The sequence below is a fragment of the Takifugu rubripes genome, chromosome 19 (assembly GCF_901000725.2).
Source record: "Takifugu rubripes chromosome 19, fTakRub1.2, whole genome shotgun sequence".
In the NCBI taxonomy this organism is placed as follows: Eukaryota; Metazoa; Chordata; class Actinopteri; order Tetraodontiformes; family Tetraodontidae; genus Takifugu; species Takifugu rubripes.
Window position 1 is genome coordinate 10,169,544 of NC_042303.1, and position 12,231 is coordinate 10,181,774.

At 51.2% G+C, this 12,231-nt stretch overlaps 1 protein-coding gene across 6 annotated transcripts in view; it reads right to left on the reverse strand.

Moving 5' to 3' along the window:
- The window catches only part of cacna2d2a (calcium channel, voltage-dependent, alpha 2/delta subunit 2a), a 79,751-nt gene extending 73,427 nt beyond the window's left edge, over positions 1-6,324 (reverse strand). For 3 of the 6 annotated variants that reach the window (XM_029827049.1, XM_011613965.2, XM_029827048.1), the window contains exons 1-2: positions 5,879-6,322; positions 3,611-3,692 (exon numbers count right to left, since the gene is read on the reverse strand). In XM_029827049.1, the coding sequence (XP_029682909.1) occupies positions 3,611-3,692; positions 5,879-5,994 (198 nt within the window). In that variant the 5' untranslated portion in view covers positions 5,995-6,322. Of the gene's footprint in view, positions 1-3,610; positions 3,693-5,378; positions 5,480-5,878 lie in introns of those variants that run through there. The other 3 variants (XR_003886069.1, XM_029827050.1, XM_029827051.1) reach the window with 3 other exon arrangements.
- Positions 6,325-12,231: the final 5,907 nt, after the last annotated feature.

Sequence of the window (12,231 nt, forward strand, 5' to 3'; positions counted from 1 at the left end):
GGGAACTGTTCCCATAATTCTTTTTCCCTCTGTCAGGCACATATAGTTCCAAAGACAGGTAATGCCCTCTCAGGAACATCAAACAGGAGACTGGGGGGGAAAAAATTATGCAAGCATCACGAGCAGACACACACCCACACACACACACACACACACAGCAAATAATACCAAGATGGAGGAGAAAAGATTTGCAGCGTAGGCAAAATAAAGCATCTCCCTCTGACAGGACTGAGCTCCAGCAGGGCTCTAATCCTATTTTGACACATAATGCTATATTGTCTTCTTTTAAGGAAGTGCAAGGCCTTCTTTTACCCCCCACCCCACATACACACACATAAAGGCAGTGTTGGCTTGAATGTGTGTGTTTTCTATGAACTCAAGAAGGAACAGTTACACAAATTATGCTTCTCTAATGGACGACAGCAAATGACTTTGGAGACGGATGGATCATCATCGGGTTCGGGGGTCTGTTTTGGGGACCCTGATGAAATAAATATAGCACTCCCGGAGCCCTCATGCATATTTAATTAAAGACTTCAGCGTGAGCAAACAGGGGTGTGTATCCATGCATGCACGAGGACCTGTGGGAAATTTAAAACCAGACACCAAACTTGAGGCGTCCTGTAAACTTCCCATCCTGCAGAAACAGCCAAAAAGGTCACATGGAGGGAGATAATGGTGGCGAGTGGGAGATGATGGAGAGGTGGGGGGGGCGGGAAAACGCGCTTTTACACTCCTTAAAAGGAGTGGCTGCTCCTGGTGGGGGGAGGGAGAGCGGAGTCTTCCTGTAAACCCTCCACGGACGAGCGGCTATTAAATAGAGAAACAAATGGCTGTGATCATCGTCCACTGATGGATCAGCACATTAGAACTGGGGGAGGATCTGAAGCTGACATCAGCTCGAGTGTGTGTGTGTGTGTGTGTGTGTGTGTGTGTGTGTGTGTGTGTGTGTGTGTGTGTGTGTGCGCAGCAAGAGGAATGTTGTCTATAGAGCTCAGAATTTGATGGAAATGTCTGCAGTCAGCAGTGAGTAAATCCAGCAGAACCGTTCAGAACCGACCAGCCTGGCAGGACCAGATTGGCAACACCAGATTGGCAGAACCGGCCTGGCAGGACCAGCCTGGCAGGACCAGCGAGGACCGGCTGCGTCGGCAACTGTTTAAGGCAACTGGAGTCCAACAGCGGTGCATCACATCATTAAAGGGGAGCATTAATTGCAGCTAACGAGGAGCCAACGCAGGACGAGAGTCTTAAAGACTCTGACGCCTTTAAGGGAACTAAAACTGAGGCTCATGAAAACTGGATGAGACCTGCAGCCTTTCATTTTCCCGGCCTGCTCTCAGATGCAGGCCTATTGATCCGCATCGCTCTCAGGTTTCCAGTAATCAAGAGTAGCAGGAGGCAGGTGGAGAGGGGGCAGATGGGGGCAGACGGGGGCAGATAGAGGCAGGCGCTTCCTCGCCGTAATCAAGTCAGCGACGTCAGTCACGTCTCCTATGCTGAATTATTTATGTCATTGGTGTCTGATTAGGCTAATCTAACCGTGTCTGAGAGTTGAAATTGACAAAGTTCCACCAGCTCATGGAGATGTTCCTTAATGGGGTGGGGGGGGTTCAACTGCCTTCACTCCGCTAATGTTAAGTAAAGCCGCTCGTTCACAGCATCCAACCGCGTTTCCTTATTTGTTTTGTGTGAGGCGATCTGGCCTTTAAAGGTCAGATAACTTTGTCAAAATAGTTCAAATATTTAAAAACGAGATGGAAGGAAAAGGCCAGAACTAATCAAACTCTCTCCACCATCTCACTAATCTGTGATCTCGCTCTTAATAAATACAATAAAAGCAAGGAAAGCTTCCAAACCTCCTTCCAGTCGTGAGTCATTTCAGGGAAATAAAGCTCAATAAATCCGATCCATCTTTAATCGGAGAGTGCGGAGGCTCGTCAGGTGCACTTATCAAACCGGTTTTTTGGGACCGTGTCGCCGTGCACACATCTTATCCCCCCAGGATCCATCGACCAACCATCATTTAAACCGGAGCCGTCCAGACCCGGTCCTCAAGGGCCGTAATCCAGCCGGGTTTTCTGTCCTACCAGGCAGAAAACCGCTTTGACGAGGACAGCAGGACTCCAGGTCAAACGTCTCCCTTGTAGGACAGAAAGCCCAGAAAATGGTGGTAGTCTCTTTTCTCCCCCTCCAGACCCCCCATGGTGTCCATCCCAGTGGTCACTGGGCAGGAAGACACCCAATTCAGATCCAGGCGGGAGTCGAACCCAGGACCTTCTCGCTGTGCCGGGACTAAGCTGCACAGCATGGAGAGCGAATTGACTTGATAATAAACAGGACAGGACGAGCTGCTCCCGGTCAATCCATAACACATTCACATATTTCCCCTCCGACTCCCCATTAGCGTATTTGTCGGGAAAAACAGCGTTTCTTCGCCTTCCTCTTCTCTCCACACGGCGCAAACTTAAAAAACAATTTACACAATTTTTTTTATTATTTCGGCCCCCGAGAAGAAGAACTTGTTGAGGAAGAGGGCGCAGGGGGAGGCAATCTTGTTACCAGACGGCGTAGCCCTGGGAAGATTTGATCAGACGCACGTACAGAGAGAGGCATCCATTTAGAAAATGGCTTTTCCAGACACGCTGGGCCATTTAGCACACTCGATGACGACTTCTGTTTGGGGACGTGATGAATGTTCTCTGCCGCCCGCTGTGAGCGCACGGTCAGCCCGGCGCACATATGCACACAAAGCTGTGTGGGCGCCCGGCGCGGGACGCGGAGGGGACGGCGCCGCGTTGTTCAGCCTGCGGTGAGCAATTACTTAAAATCCACAAACCGAAGGCCTCGAGGGAGACACTCGCCCCACCTACAAAAGGCTAAAAATGATCTCTGCGCTTTGATTTACACAGAGTGAGCGTATTGCGCATGTCTGCCCGGTATTCCCTAATGGTAAATAACCTTTAAGCCGGCACAAGTCACTTCTCTCTCGCTGGGATCCATCAGCGTCGCCGCTGTGTTGACAGTGATGGCGATCGCCACCGTTATTAATGCTGCGGCGGGCGGCACGGCGGCCGCATGACTCACGCTCCATCATGCTGTAATAGTAAAGCATTTAGCTCGGGATGAATTGCGAATCCCCGGGAGCGCCGGGAACACGTGGCAGACGCGGTGAAATGGTGTCAATCACGCCCAGATGGAGCGTCTGCTCAGCAACGACGCTAACAATGATGCTAACGCAGAAAACAGGGAAAAGTGGGGTGTTTTGGTTTTCACTTTAAATGCTGTCTCACACATAAACTCACCCTGGTTCTTCTATTGCTGTGAGGACTTTAATAGACATTCTAGTGCCCAGCTCCCTACTTTAACCACCCCTCCTGACCTTTAACCCGTCTAACCTCAAACACCCCTTTCAAGTCATGAGGACAATCCAACAGGTCCTCACATCCCAAAAACATCCTCACCTTGTTCAGAGTGTATTTTGGTGCTCAGTGTGCACCAAGTATAAAACTCACACACACCGAGTTGTGTAACCCGGACCAGTGAAACCCGGCTGATCAATAATGCAGGCGAGCATGGCGCGGCGTGCACAACGCTGACGTCAACTTACCGATCTCATCTGCTGAGTGCCGGTGACGTGCTGCAGAACCTTATCCAGCTCCTTCTCAATGCGGCCGGCCCAGTGCATCATCCTGAAAAATAAAATTAGACACGTTCAGCCTGCCTCACTCGACGTTATCGCCCCAACGCACCTCCGAGGCTCGCGTGTGACGGAGCGCGTTTGTAAGAGACCTTGACAGAAAGAATCCCCCACATCTCCGCGTCTCTCTCACCCGCGTCAAGCTGACAGACTCTATCTGGGCCGCTACCTGGAAGTACCCCGGATTCTGGTTCAGTCGTCAGCTGCTTCCCCATCAGGAAGCGCAGGCTGACCCTGACAGGCCCGTCGGCTGGTGTGACCGTCTCTGCTGCGGTAAAACTGCCCCAGTCTGACAGAAACGCACGCTAAGCAGGAGCTGATCTACTATTTGCTGAAGCCAAGTCTGGAATTACGGGATCATCACGTATCCCGGCCGGCAGCAAATGACTCGACGGGTCGATGTTTTCACTAGATAACTTCAAAACCAGTCAAGGCCGACGTAAAATCTGTTACACGTCAGCCGAGCAAACTCTGTCACGCACCATCTTTTTTCCTTTAAGCAGCCAGCAGACGGCTAATCAGTGGCATCAGCAGCCCCGCACAGCCGTTATTTGTCTTCTAATATGATGATGGAGGCAAATGTCATCTTAAAATGTCAGATTTTCTCAGAAGACAGATTTATTAAACAGCTCGGATCTGCCCGGCTGTGGCGACCCGTGATCACAAAGCCGGGGCACATCGGGAGGGCGGCGGCGGCACGCACCGGCGGCGTTTGCAGGGACGAGATCAGGGGAAATCAAGTGTGTGGGGGGGGGGGGGAAACCGGGCTGCACAGAGCGGGGAGAGGCTACAAAAAAGGTCACCTCCGTGTGATATGAAGGCGAGGGTGGAGTGAGAGAAGAGGAGGAGGCCTTGATACTAACACTGAAGGACAATACCTCCGCCGCAGGCCTCACACACTCCTTATGCAACTTCATTAGTCTACAGTCACACACACGTACAGCTAACACACTCGCAGGCTCCTGTAGGACGGCAGCATCAAGCTAAATACAATTGGCTCAGTTACACTTTGTGATTCTATCTCATCTCTATCTCCTAACTTGATAATGTTTCTTTTACAATGATAATATCAATTGGCTAATTGGCTGAAGCCCACATGGATAAACCAATAGCTGTGTGAACCATCATGGCTTCAAACACACACAATAAATTTAATAAACCACAGTGGAGGCACAGGACGCCTGACACTCACCTGAAGGTCATGCAGAAATCTCCTTAAAAAGGTACAGCTTTGTGATGGATTCATTTTAAATTAAAGAAGAGAAAAAGGTTTTTTTTTTTTTACATACCTGCCCACATTTCAGGTATCATTGAAGCTAATAAAACTATATTTAGCACACCATCGGTCAGGTCTCCTCCATGCCCCTCAGAGAAGAACCATGAAAACACAACTTACACAGCAAATTTTACATAAATACCAAACAACCAGCAATGGAAATGCTTTTAGGGTTGTCACATTTAACAGTATTTAAATGTATCTCTTTAACAGCTTTAACAGTAAGAGACACAGTGACACGAACTTTAATTCAGTGGCTGAAGTCAAGGAAAACAGCTTAAAAAGAGTCATTTCCTCTGTAAACAAGCTGTGGGGGCAGCGCGCAAACAGCACCTGGACGGCTCCAAACACTCACTGAGCGCATGCTTGCTGACAAAGATCTATGAAAGTCGCTTTAAATACCTCGAAAATACTCCAGCCTGATCTGGCGGCTTCGTCTTTTGCCCGCAACAGCTCGATTTGACCCGGAACAGAATGACAACACGTGGATCCGGGCTGGATCGGCGCGAACACACCTGAAACTTTCACCTGAAATTATGTCCAAACCAGAGGCGTCCAGTTTCAAACACTAGCTCATCCGGCCGTGCGGGACTCCGGAGTCCGGCCTCCCTGCATCCATCACGCGTAAACGGCATCTTCAACCACACGCGAGCGTAATAACGCGCCATCGTTATTTGGATGGCTGATGAATTATTACTCGGCTGCCCTATTTGTATCCCGAATCTGGCCATGACACATTCAAGGAGGTTGTGAAGAGTAAATACCAGCGGCCACCACTGCCGAAACATCAACATGCGCGTTAGAAGAGTGCCGTTAAAAACGCAGCGTCCCTCTGCGGGGCCACCTGTCCCCGATCCGCGCACCCTGACCGGGGTTATGCCCCGACAGCTAAGGGTACTTACGTGTAGTGCTGTGGGAAGAGGTGGGTCCCGTCGATCGGCGAAGAGACCATTATGAGAAGTACAGTTTGGACTGCGAGGAGGCAGAAAAGCCCGCACGGCTGCGCGCAGATCGCCATTTTCCATTAAATATTCAAGAAACTGGGGTAAATAAGAGAAGGACCGGAAGGACTATTTCTCCCGTGGCCGAGCTAAGAATAACCGAGTTCCAGAGGAAAAGTGAGTGGTGGGAGGTGATGCTCGACGGAGGCTGCCGGACGGTTCAGTGGGCAGAGGGGGGAGAGGTCTGGCAGCTGAGGAGATGTGGATCAGGGTGATGAAGATGCTGTGTCGCTGACGCGCCTGTCTGCCGCTGCCTGTGTGCGCACTCGCTGCTGTCCTCCCTCCCTCTTCGCCGCCGCCGCGCACATTTGCTTCTCTGCTCTCCCACTCTCCCCCATGTAACCAGCGCACGGAGTCATGCTGTCCGCAGCGGGAGTCGAGCGCGCCCATCCGGACTTTCAAAATAAAACCACCGACCGCCGTCGGCCCTAATTGGTGCGTGTGCGGGCGTGCTTGGTCTTTCTGAAATGCTTCATCGGGGTTGCAGGTCTTTCACGAAACATTCAGAGTCAGAAGAATCTATTTTGCAACAAATATTAGAATCAGAAACACTAAAGGGTGATCTTCGGGGCGCTTTACACCCTCCGAACATTGGTTTGAAGGTTTGCGTTACGTGGTTAGTTTTATTTTGAAGGTAATGGGAGCTGACATCCTGTATTTATGCAGTCTTGTCATTGGCACTGGAAGGAGCCGCTGGCACAGGCGGCCCTTCCACAGTTCGCTGCGCCCGTTCCTGGGCGTCAGGCGGGGGCGCGCATCAGGCCACCTCCTCCTCTTTCTCCTCGCGTCCACGTTCCAGCCGCTAATACGGCGGATTATAAGCAGAATTCGGGGCTTTATGTCGGGTAATTAGAAGCGGAATATGTCAGTGTAAAAATGTGGATATAATCCTGCGCGACGCCACTCTGAAGTGTGTTTCTGTGCGTCAATAAGCGTTTAAACAAAGCCAGGGAGAAATAATAACCTTATTCCGGGGGGAAATGTCTGTTCCATGCTGCCTTGCGCCATTTCGTGAGCCAGGAAACAGAATGATAATGAGATGGCAATGATTATCTGTACACGAGTCAGATGTTCACGTCAAATCCAAATAAGAAGCAGAGCGCTGAGACTTCGGGGTAAATCCAATTCAGCATGAAGGGTTGGATACCTCCCCCCGTCACCCGTGCGTGCGCGCTCTTTTCCTCGATTATTTCCAACCTGAGGGCACCTTGTGGCACATCTACACCTGTAAACAGAGACATTTTTCCGGCTCTTCCTTGTGATTCAGCCTCGCTCTGTATTCCAAGTGCATTTCTGCCCCCGCAAACCAGACATTTGCAGAATATGGAGGACAGGTGCGCGCTGCTAGGTGCTCCCCAACTTGTCTTCAAGTTACCCCCCAGCCCCCACCCCGTGCGTGCATCTGAGCATATTTCATGACCACAGGCAAAAGCTGTCGGCCTGGTGACAGCCGTGTCCTTGCTTCAGTCAGTCAGCAGGAGACACGCAGGTGCTCCGGAACAGAGAGCCACGCACGGCTCTCTGCGGGGTTGCTACCGCCGCCTCCTCCCTGACAGGGATCATGGTGCTGTTTTGGGTAGGAAAGGACGCGCCGCGGGGCTCGGAGCGCAACGGGAGGGGGGAAAAACCCCACCTGATGGAGGAGACAGGGGCTAGATCAGGCCTCTGGCGTGGCTGCTTCCGTCAGAACAAATAACAAGGTTTCCTCTCAGGCAAGGGAAAACATGTAATTCTTATTCTCAGCCCTCCCCCAAACCAACATTTCCTGTCTAATGTTGCTGAAATCTGCAGGTGGTTGCTCGGGGCACCACAAATATCAGATGACGGGAGTCCTACTGTTTCTATCCACTTGAATATGTGGTTTTTCCGCCTTCTGGAGCTCATCGCTCTGTTAAAGCATCAGAATCTTCCCTGAGAACTTCAGTACTTCTCTCATCCCTCCTGTAGCTCAAACCAAAGGCTCAGCCTTGAATCCACCACCGATCTGTCCACTTTGTTTTCCAACTTGGCCACAAATCTGTTGGACGAGGAGCACGCCGAGGCCGCCCAGTCCATCAATGTTCTGCACTAATGTGTGCTTTAATGGCCAATTTAACAAAAACAGCTGACACCTCTTGAATCTGTGGCTAGATATTGTGAGGGCCGACCAAGTGTGGCGGAGCGGAGAGGGGGGCGGCCCCGTTGTGACTAATTCTCATTTCCTCGGAGCAGGGAGACGATCCTGATGGATGTCTGCGTGGCACGTTCATCCAGCGATGATGCTCTCTCACTCAGGAGGTGCAGCAACAGGTAGAGTGACGGAGGTGGAGCGACTGACTCATTTCTGCTGACTCAGCACGGCCCCCTCGTTTCAGCCTCCATTCAGCAAAGAATAACCAAATTGATATAGAGGCTTTTTTTTTAAAAAATAAAAAAAATAAAATAACAACATGTGGTGTTTTGGGTTTTTATTTTTATTTTATTTTTTAATGAAAGCTGACCTCTGCCGATCTGAGGAAACAGAATGTTGGAAAATAGCGAGTCTGACAACCAATTTGGGAATTACTGTTGCGTCACCAGGGGACTGAATGCAAATGTGCGTGCATGTGGGTGGAAGAGAGGCAGGAATACTGGGAGTGTGAAAGGGGGCGTCTCACTGATGCTCACAGGGAATCCGGTCTTTAGTGGCAAGGATCACTTTGATTGGTCAGGAAGAAATCCACGGATCAATGACCCCGGGGCTCTGCTGTGAGGGGGGCCGAGGCTGCTCAGTTTCTCCTGACCAGATTGAAAGATCAATCAGTTATTTATCAGGGACCCATTCAGAAGGAGATAGGAAGGATACCCCTCCACACACACACACACACACACACACACACACACACATTTCCTGCACCGTTTTGGCTGCGCTGGACACAACGGCCAGTCGAGTCAGCACGATGGAGGACGGAGCTTTCATATCTCAGCGAAGGGTCACGTGGTGCATTCGTGGCATTCCAGGGCTCTCGGGAAACATGGAGGATCCTCTCCGGGACACAAACAGGAGTGTGATACGCTGCCGGCATCCTTTGAGGGTCCTCCCTCCCCGACAAGGACGGAGCTGCGGCGTCCTCGTCCTCTGTGGAGACGCATGGAGAGATGATCAGAGTGATTCCAGCAATCAAGGTTATCTCTCCTCACGGCTTATCGTCGGAATTAGCATCATCCTGTCAGAAAGATCCCATCTCAACACCCAGGATCCTTACACCATATTTGTGCTCCTTGTCCTTCTTTTGCTCCCTCCTTTATCAGCCTTTCACTTTTGAGCATATTAACTGTGCGTAGGAATCAGAAAAGACCTCAGTACCTCCTTTACTGTAAAACGTAAACACGGTCAGTGACGCTGGGCTGCAAGGCATTCTGGGAGTTCCCTGCACAAATGTCAGGCCGCTTCATCTTGATGGTGATGACTCACCCCCCCCCCCCCCCCCCCCCCACATCCCACCGCATTGCTTTCGGTCAGCATGAAATAACAGCAGCTCCATTTAAAGAGCTGACCTCCACATATCTTACAGAAGACAGACGCGCTACCATCAGGATGCACATTTACGTCTGGATTCAAGCATCTTTGGAGGAATCCCCCCCCCCACACATACACGCACACACACACACGCACTATCACACACTCATACACAAGCGGAGCTACACAGGGAAGCAGCTACACATGAAAGCAGAGCAAGGCTCAGCACTCATAGACATGCTCTGCGAGAGGCCTAATGGCCCCTGGGTAATGGCCTCTAGTCTTCAGGAAATCCTCCCTCATGCATGAATCAAAGCTGGGATTGAGAGGGATCGAGGGTGGAGAAGTTACGACGGCGAGGGGGGGGCATCAGCACCACACAGGGAGCAGAGAGAGGAGACGGCGGCAGCGCGGCCCGGGAAGATCTAGCTGCGGTTCATTATCGGGCGCTTGGGTTTTCATGCTCGCATCAGTGCGACAATCCGTGATTCACCGCCGATTTATTGGCTTTGGCAACACAAAGTCAGAGGGAGAATATATCACATTTATAGTTTATTCGCTAAAAGCTAATAAGCGTTTGAGAAGTACGTCTCTGTCTTCATCAGCGTTCCCAAAGTCCCGTTTCTCTCGTCCTTTATTTCTCTTTGTAGTAATAATGCACATTATTCCAGCGCCGCCATACGACCGCCATTCCAGGAGACCTATAGTCAATCAGCACCCCCCCCCCCCCCCCCCCCGCTCCCCTCCGACCACGAACCATCTGCTTACTCTGCATATTGCAGATCTGTCAATGCTGCCTCATTACAATTCGCACACAAGTGTTCGTGACCCTGACTGTGTTAGCGAAACACTGTCTTGCTCCATATGTTCGGTACACATCCATCCATCTATCTAAGCTGCCCCCCTGCACACACACACACACACACACACGCACACACACACACACACACACACACACGCACGCTTCCTCCCGGGTGAGTAAACACATCGGTACTGTGCCGACACCTTCAGAGTAAGGTGTGACCTCGGCACATCCTGCGCCAGGCAGCAGAGCACGTGGATCCTGCCCCCGCACTCTGATTTACAGCTCATCAGTCTGTTAAAGCAAAAAAAGCTTTTTCATATAAATGTGAATAAATTGAATTGAAATGGACTGAATTGAGGTCAGAAATGGCTGAGGAGGAGTGGCTCCCTTCTGGCACCCCGCTGACAGCTTCAATACATCCGCGGCGAGGAAAATATTTGGTGTTCTGCGTACGGAGCGTGTTAAAGAGTCGAGGAGTTAAAGAGGCAAAACTAACAGGCCTGTGGAGCTTTAGCAGCGAGATAAGGCGAGTGGGTGGTCCTTCCGCGGCGCCGTCGACTCTTCTTCTCTTGTCACCGTGGAGTGAGAAGTGCACAGTCGCTCGCCCGCCCCGCCATCACATTAAAGCGCATCTTAATTGGCACTAAAACTGGCGATAAGGGCTTAATGAAGGAATTAATAGATAACACACATTCTGCGGCTTATTCTCCACAGTCACACTCTGACAGACCCACAAACACACACAGCTGCAGGGTGACGGCTGCTTTGGCAGCAGCCAACAGGTAGGAGCGGCGGTGCACGCCTCACGGGCGCCACGCCGCCTGGCGTGGAGAAGTTCCTCCGGTTCCAACGAGCCCGGCTGGGCCTGCTACGTTGTTAGCACGACCCACTGGAACGTCCAGCTGACGGAGAACGGGGGGGGGGGGGGGGGGGGGGGGGGGGGGGGGGTTCTCTGCAAGCATCTGAAATCTGAGCCATTTTATCTGGGCTGCGTTTCCGAGGGAGACCGAGCAGGTACTTTAACAGATGTTAAACAGATGTGGACCGAGGCTGCGGGTGAGTTCTGGTGCCCGTGCAGGGAAAGTTCATGTAGCAAATCTCATTTCATGGGTCACCTCACAATGGAGCTTCAGATGACCAAGAAGCGTTCCTTATCAACCCCCAGAGGGGGAACGGCTGTTTACACACTCTGCTGGGTTCCCACGTATTAATATAAACGATCATAACAGGAAGGAAAACACATTAAATCACTGGATCGATCGATCCTCAGATCTGCTGTCAGTGTTTCCCATCGTCGTGGTAACTGAGAACACACTTTGTGGAGAAAACTATCATAATAACTCTGTTTTGTCCTGATGCACAGCCGCACATCAGTACGAGGGGGCTCTGAATCTAACCAATCAGGTGAATCACAAAACTGCACCCTCGCTGGGGGGTAATTTACACGGCTAATGAAGCTGCCAGCGCGCTCCCTTTTTTGCATCTAATGATGTGTTTATACGGTTATTTTATCTTGGAGCAGCACAGAAATTGCTATTGTTATTATTATTATTATTGCTGCATCATTATCACAAGTCGAGATAACATCATGCAGGCCAGGCTAATTTTCTATAGCGTTCAATGAAAATGATCATGTTACATTTGCACAAATTGCAGCTGAGATGTTTGAATTGTTGCCTACGTCTCTCCCCCCCACCTCTCCCCACCTCTCCCCCCACCTCTCTCTCTCCCCCCACCTCTCTCTCTCCCACCTCTCCCCCCCACCTCTCTCTCCCCCACCCCTCTCTCTCTCTCTCCCCCCACTCTCTCTCTCGCTCTCCCCACCTTCTCTCCACCCCCACCTCGTCTCTCATCCCCTCACCTCTCTCTCTCTCCCCCCACCTTTCTCTCTCTTCCCCCACCTCTCTCTCTCCCCACCTCTCTCTCTCTCCCCTCACTTCTCTCTCTCTCCCCACCTCTCTCTCTCCCCTC